Below are 7,212 nucleotides of genomic sequence, written 5' to 3'. Positions count from 1 at the left end.
AGGGTTAGAGTGACAGGCCTGTCCAACTCTTCAAATTTTCTAACCCCATGTACATAACTGCATGACATATCCAGCACTTGCTCAATTTCTCCCATCCTTTCATCTTCACTATTTTCTACGTCCCCAATCAATACTCGCTCAACAGGATCTGCAGGGCTCATATAGGGTACTAACAATGTGGCATCACCTTCCACCACAGAGATCATGGATAACTCTTCATAATGGGCTGGTAACTTGAGTGCTCTATAAACATTGAAGACCTCCACCCGGTCACCCACTCTCATCGTCGTCTTTCCTTCACAAACATCAATAATAGCTCGGCCCGTGGCTAAGAATGGACGCCCCAAAATAAATGGGACTTCCTGATCAGGCTCGTAATCCAGGATGATGAAATCAGCTGGGAATATGAAAGACCCCACTTGCACTAGCACATCTTCAATCACTCCCTCAGGATGAGCAAGGGAGCGGTCAGCTAACTGTAAGATAACTGTTGTTGGGCATGGTTCACCCAACCCCAACTGTCTGAATATAGATAGCGACATCAAAATTGATGCTTGCTCCAAGGTCATATAGAGCTCGCCCAACAGCATGTTTACCAATCGTGATCTGGATAGTGAAACTACCTGGATCCTTCAATTTCTGAGGTAACTCTCCTTGAATTCTGGAACTGCACTCCTCAGCGAGTGCCACAGTCTCGAACTCGGTCAGCCTCCTTTTATTTGCCACAATGTCCTTGATGTATTTTGCATATTTAGGTACTTCTTGTAAGATGTCAACCAATGGAATATTAATTTGTACCTGCTTCAAGATATCAAGAAACTTTTTATATGTGGCATTATCTCGTAATTTCTGCAGTCTTTGAGGGAATGGAGGTGGTGGCCTTGCAACCAATTGTGGGGATTGCTCAGCCACCGCCTCTCTAGCTGGCTTCTCTGGCTCCTTGGCTTTCTCTGATGTTGATTCTACAACCGCTGGCATCTCATTAAAAGTTATCTGTTTCCTCTTTTTAGATAGAACTTCCTCTAGTTGTCTCCCATTCCTCAACGATACGGCATTAAGGGTCGCACTAGGATTGGTTTCAGCGTCACTTGGAAGAGCTCCAACTGGTCTAGTGTTTTGAGCACTAGCAAGCTGTCCCATTTGACGCTCCAAATTTCTCACTGTTGTGGAGAGGGCTTGCTGTTCAGCCATCATCTTTCTAAACATGTCTTCAAGGTGACTTGTAGGATTCGCTTTGTTGTTCAACCTGAGGTGGTCTATATTGCTGTTGAGGTGCTTGAGGCCTGTATTGATTCTGAGTGCCCTGATTTCCACCCCAAGAGAAGTTTGGGTGGTTCCTCTAGTTGGGATTGTAAGTGTTCCCATATTGGTTTGTTTGGCCCCTATTTGAATTACCCACAAAGCAGACAGACTCTGGGTTTGCGGGGCATATGTCGCTCGTGTGCCCCTCTCCACATATTTCACAAAAAGCTTAAACCTATTGTACCGGTTGTATTTATTGCTTGTTGATGCTCAAGTTCATCTGGTTAACTTGATTGGCCAGTGTAGTAATCTGCGCTGATAATGCTGAGACGACATCTAACTCAAGAACCCCTGCAGACTTTTGCACTGTGTGTCTGCCCATCTCTCCTTGCCAATCCGGATTGCTCTTAGAAAATTTGTTCAACAATGCATATATCTCGTCAAAGCTTTTCTCCAACACTTGACCCCCAGCTGCAGCATCTACCATGATCTTTGTTTCAGAATGTAGCCCTTCTATGAAAGTGTGAGCTAACACTTCATTCGTCTGATTGTGATGGGGACAGTCTCTGAGTAGCCCCTTGAACCTTTCCCAAGCTGAGTATAAAGATTCTCCTGCTTTCTGCTTGAAGGCCACTATTTCACTTCTGATCTTTGCAGTTTTGCCTGAAGGAAAGAACCTTGCCATAAATTTTCTTGCCAAATCATTCCATGATGTAATGGAGTTAGCTGGTTCTGCCTTTAGCCATCGCTTAGCCTCACCCAACAGAGAGAATGGAAAAAGTGTGAGCCTCACATAATCTGGAGTGACCCCGTTAGTGATATAAGTATCACTAATCTCCAAGAAGTTCAGAATATGCTGCTGCGGATCCTCATGTGGAAGACCCATAAATTGCCCGTTTGCATGAAGCAGCTGGATCATGCTCTATTTCAGCTCAAAGTGCCCAGTGATCCTGGGCTTCACTATACTGGAGGTGACATTAGCAATGCTGGGCATTGCCACCTCCTAAACAGCCATGGGTTGCTCCTCTGCCATGTCCACAGGAAATTGAACAAGTGCCTGAGTATTATTCGTGTCCCTTGCTTCTCTCAACCTCCTGTGAAATGTTCTCTCAGGTTCAGGATCAAAGCCTTGAAGACGGTCCTGGCTTCTGACCCTACGCATTCAATCAAAATTCCTAAGATCTGAGCAACAATCAAGTAACGTTAGAGTAGACAAAATAAGCAATTAAAGCAAAAACTAGCAAGTAGCTAATATTCAAGTCCCCGGCAACGGAGCCAAAAACTTGTTGCTCCCAAACGCACACGCAAGTATATGTGGTCGACAAGTAATATAATGATAAGTTGAGTGTCGAACCCACAGAGACTTGTGTAAACTACTCACGTAATTACTAAAATTGTTATTCAGTCCAGCTAAAATCAAAGTCCAATAATGTGATTATATTATACTACGATTCTAAGTAATAACTAAATTATCAAGTAACGAATTGATTGTTGTGTATTCAGTAGAGATAAGTATTCCAGGGTTGTGATCTATTCACCATTCGTATTGTGTTCTAATTAACTCTCCCTTTCATATAATTCACTCATGGTTGCTAATTAATCGATAAATGCTCTCATAGCCTTCTCCCGAAGTACTACTCACCTATTCTCAATAGATTAACGCCTATATTCCTATGAAATCAATCTATTAAGAACGCATTAAGATTATGATATTTAATTAAGCACGGTGACTAGGTATATTCCTATCCTAACCACAAATTTGCTCCCCCTAAGGGTTAAGATCATGCTCTCTTCAATTCTTCTCTAATCTAAACATGGCTTTCCCAAGCATAGCATAGATAGTAAATAGAACCTAACTGTTGGCCAGACAATTAAGCAATTAAACACAGAATTGAAGAAACAAACCATATATTGGTGAATTATAATCAAGGTCAAGCTAATATCAAACAACAATATTCATGGCTAAATCACAACCCCAGAACAATGGGTGTTTAGCCACTCATACTAGTGTTCATCACAATAAGGTTCAATTTCATCACAATTAGCAAAAACCAAGGGAAGAAAAGAAGAACTTGATGATCAAAATCTCTGCCTTGCCTCTTGCCTCTCTATTCCTTCACTAGATTATGAAAACCTTGATAAATAATCCTTGGGCGAGCTTGACTTTATATAAATTAAGTGGGGTTTCCTCTAGATTTCCAATTATACCCCTGACAAACACTTTCCGGAACTTGGACTAGCGCGGTCGCGCACCTGAGCGCGCATCTGACCGGGTAGTTGGACAACGTACTATTTTGAATGCGCTAAAATTAGCGCGGGCGCGCATCTGGGCGCACTAGCCCAGCACTTTGTTTCCTCACTTCTTTTTCTCGTCTTCAAGTGTACTCATCACCGAAGGGTCTTTCCTGCTCCAAAATAGTTTCAATCACAACTTTAAGGCATCACGTAGGCTCCTCATCCTGCAATGTATATAATTCATAATTAGAGCCTATTTTTCATCAATTAACCATATTATGACATTGGAATTTAACTAAGCGGGAGCATAAACAATCGCCAAATTACCTAGATTTAGCCTATTATCAAGTTCCACAACTTGTTGGTCTGATGAATGGTTATGAATTTTGGCGTGTTTCTTTCATCATTGGCAGTATATGCAGGTGTTAGAATGAGGCTTTGTTTGATAAGAGGTTTATTACCGGTATTGGGTTGTTTCGAGCAGCGACTGTGATTAGAAATTATCGCTATAAATGTTTGAGTTATGTGGTATATCATGTGATTTTATCTTGGGTTATGACTATGGCTTATCACAACTTGTTCAGACTTATATAGTGTGAAGATGCGAGATTCTAGCCTTATAGAAAATTTCGGATGTGGAAATTGGATTCTAAGGCTTATGGGCTAGGTTGGATTAAGAAATTTTAGTCATGTTGTGTTATCGGACTTATATGGGATAGGGTGATGTGGGATCACCCCTGGGTATATGCATGGTGAGGTTACACGGCGATTCGATGGCGTTTGGAACAACTCTTGGCACGTTCGAGGACAAACGTATGTTTAAGTGGGGGAGGATGTAACGACCCGACCGGTCGTTTTGAGCATTTTCACTTCGTTCGGTTGTTTAAGGGCATGAGTAGCTCCGTATGATGTATTATGACTTATGTGAATCGTCGGTTTAGGTTTACAGGTTATCCAGAATCGATTTGGAAGGATAATTCTCAACTTGAAGCTTTAAATTTGAAAGGTTTGACCAACTTTTGACTTTTTAGTATTTGACCTCGGAAAGATTTCTGATGGTTCCATTAGCTCCATTGGGTGATTTTGTACTTAGGAGTGCGTCCGGATCGTGATTTGGAGGTCCGTGGTAGAATTTGGCTTGAAATGGCGAAAGTTGGAATTTTGGAAAGTTTGACCGGGAGTGGACTTTTAATATCGGGGTCGGATTCCGATTTCAGAAGTTGGAGCAGGTCTATAATGTCATATGTGACTTATGTGCAAAATTTGAGGTCAATCGGACTTGATTTGTTAGGTTTCGGCATCGGTTGTGGAAGTTGAAGTTTCAAAGTTCAATGATTCCGAATTGAGGTGTCATTCATTGTTTTAATGTTGCTTTGAGTGATTCGAAGGTTCGACTAAGTTCGTATGGAGTTATATGACTTTTTGGCATGTTTGGTTCAGGTCCCGAGGGACTCGGGTGTGTTTCGGGTGGTTATCGGATCAAGTTTGAAGTTTGGCTCATTGCTGAAGTTGGTTTGTTGCTGGTGTAATCGCACCTGCGAGGCTATTACCGTAGGTGCGGCGCTGCAGTTGCGGTGGGAAGGACGCATGTGCGAATGTGTGTTGGATTGGGGAAGACCGCAGGTGCGAGGTCTTTTCCACACATGTGAGGTCGCAGAAGCGGATAAGGAGCGCATGTGTGGAGATGCGTATTTAAGTGGGTTCCGCAGAAGCGGAGAATTTGTCGTAGAAGCGGCTAATGTGTCCGCAGATGCGGAAATGCTGGACAGAATGTTAAATACAAGGGTTCGTGATTTTGGCTTCATTTTAACATTTCCAAGTGCGGATTGGGGCCTGAGCAATTTTCATCACAAGGATTGAGGTAAGTGTTCTACACTCGGTCTAGGTTATATTTCATGAATCTATTTTCGATTTTAGCTTTTGGTTGGTGAATTGAAAGAGGAAATTGGGGGTTTTGGCCTAAAGTTTCATAATATGAATTTTTGAGTTTTGAACACCGATTTGGAGTCGGATTTGAGTGAAACTAGTATTGTTGGACTCGTAATTGAATGGGTTGTCGGATTTTGTGAGTTTTATCGAGTTTCGAGGCGTGGGCCCAGGTGTGTTTTTGGGCCGGATTTGGGATTTGACTTCGGATTCAATATTTATCAATATTTGAGTTGTTTTGGCTAGTGTTGAGCTGTTCGGAGGTCGCTACGCGCGTGATGGCATTCTTGGAGCATCGCTAGGCTTGCTCGGCGATGGAATTGGCTGGTTTAAGATAAATAACTCTTTTAAACATAGTGCTGAGGGTATGAAATCCCGAATTATGTGCTATGTGATTGGTGTTGAGGTGATGCACATGCTAGGTGACGGGCGTGTGGGCGCGCACCCTGTGAATTGGGACTCTGTTGTTCCCAGGGCACTAAATAGTGACCCTATTCTTGTTGATATTTGTATTTTCACCATGTGATTAAGTATCTGAGTTGTCAAATCATGCTAGATATCATGCTTAGGCTTTATGCTATTATTGTTGGGACCCATAGTGGTCGTTTCTTGCTGTCATCTCATTGAATTCATTGATATTTCGTACTCAGTCATATTCATGCATTCATATCATATCTTAGTCTCAATTGTTACTTATTGATACATCATATCATTGTTCCGGGTCATTTTTCATGACATTGTGAGCCCGTGAGTGAGACTGGAGAGATTGATAACTGAGTGAGGCCAAGGGCCTGATTGTGAGATGTCGAGACTATGGCACGTGAGTTGTCCGTGTTGCACGTGAGTTGTCCGTGCGAATTCTGATATTGATGTTATAGCATGTGAGTTGTCCCTGCGGATTATAGCGCTTGGGCTGTAGGAGCCCCTCCGGAGTCTGCACACCCCTAGTGAGCGCGGATGATATTATTGAGGGATGGATTTCCCTGGACATGGATTTGTCCGAAGTATTGATATATGGAGATGGATTTCTCCACAGGGATGGATTTCCCTTTTACCTCGGTACCGAGTGATGTCTAGTCATTTTGAGTATGTTTCGGGATGGATTTCCCTGGGCCGTATGGGCCATATACGTTGCCGGGTGGTTGAGCATTTATACATCATTGAGGGATGGATTTCCCTGGGCATGGATTTGTCCGAAGTACAGGATACCTGGAGATGGATTTCTCCACAGGGTTGGATTACCCTTTATCCTCGGTATTGGGCGACTTATAGTCAGTGTTGTATATGTTCCGAGATGGATTTCCCTGGGCCGTATGGGCCATATACAGTACCGAGTGGTTGAGTGGGTTGCAGTGAGGTTGAGTACTCTGAGAGTGTGAGTACATTTTTCATCTCTGAGGTACATGGCATTGGCATGCACATATGGCATACATGCACAGAGACGCATTTTTCCTTATATTGTACGGTGTCACATCATTCATAACTTCTTACATGTATTGATATGTGGTTATAGAGGGTATTTCACACTTGTTATTTGAAAAGGGAAATGAAACATGTTTACCTATTGTGGGAAGGAATTTTCAAGAAAAGTCAGATTTCAAAACTTACTCATATTTTTAACGATTTCGGTAAAGGAATTGAGTTTTCATTTGTATACTTGAAAAGTGGAACTATTTTCGGAAAACTATGAAAAGACTGAGCACCTTATTTATGAGCTATTTCTGTACTTATTTGCTGCACACTGTATGAACTACTGTTGGTTATTGTGTTGGACCCAACCTATATACCAGCTCGTCACTGCTTTCAACC

At 42.3% G+C, this 7,212-nt stretch overlaps 1 protein-coding gene across 1 annotated transcript; it reads right to left on the bottom strand.

Annotated features, from left to right (window-relative positions):
• Positions 1-44: 44 nt before the first annotated feature.
• On the bottom strand, positions 45-1,191 carry LOC109220128 (the record flags this gene model as incomplete). Its single annotated transcript, XM_019384593.1, has 2 exons — positions 581-1,191; positions 45-522 (listed from the first exon to the last, which is right to left on the bottom strand). Coding segments are annotated over exons 1-2 (1,089 nt in total), but the record flags the coding sequence as incomplete, so codon positions are not given.
• Positions 1,192-7,212: the final 6,021 nt, after the last annotated feature.

This window comes from Nicotiana attenuata, unplaced genomic scaffold (assembly GCF_001879085.1).
Source record: "Nicotiana attenuata strain UT unplaced genomic scaffold, NIATTr2, whole genome shotgun sequence".
Lineage (NCBI taxonomy): Eukaryota > Viridiplantae > Streptophyta > Magnoliopsida > Solanales > Solanaceae > Nicotiana > Nicotiana attenuata.
Note: the sequence above shows the minus strand (reverse complement) of the source record. Positions and strands in the feature narration are given on the sequence as shown.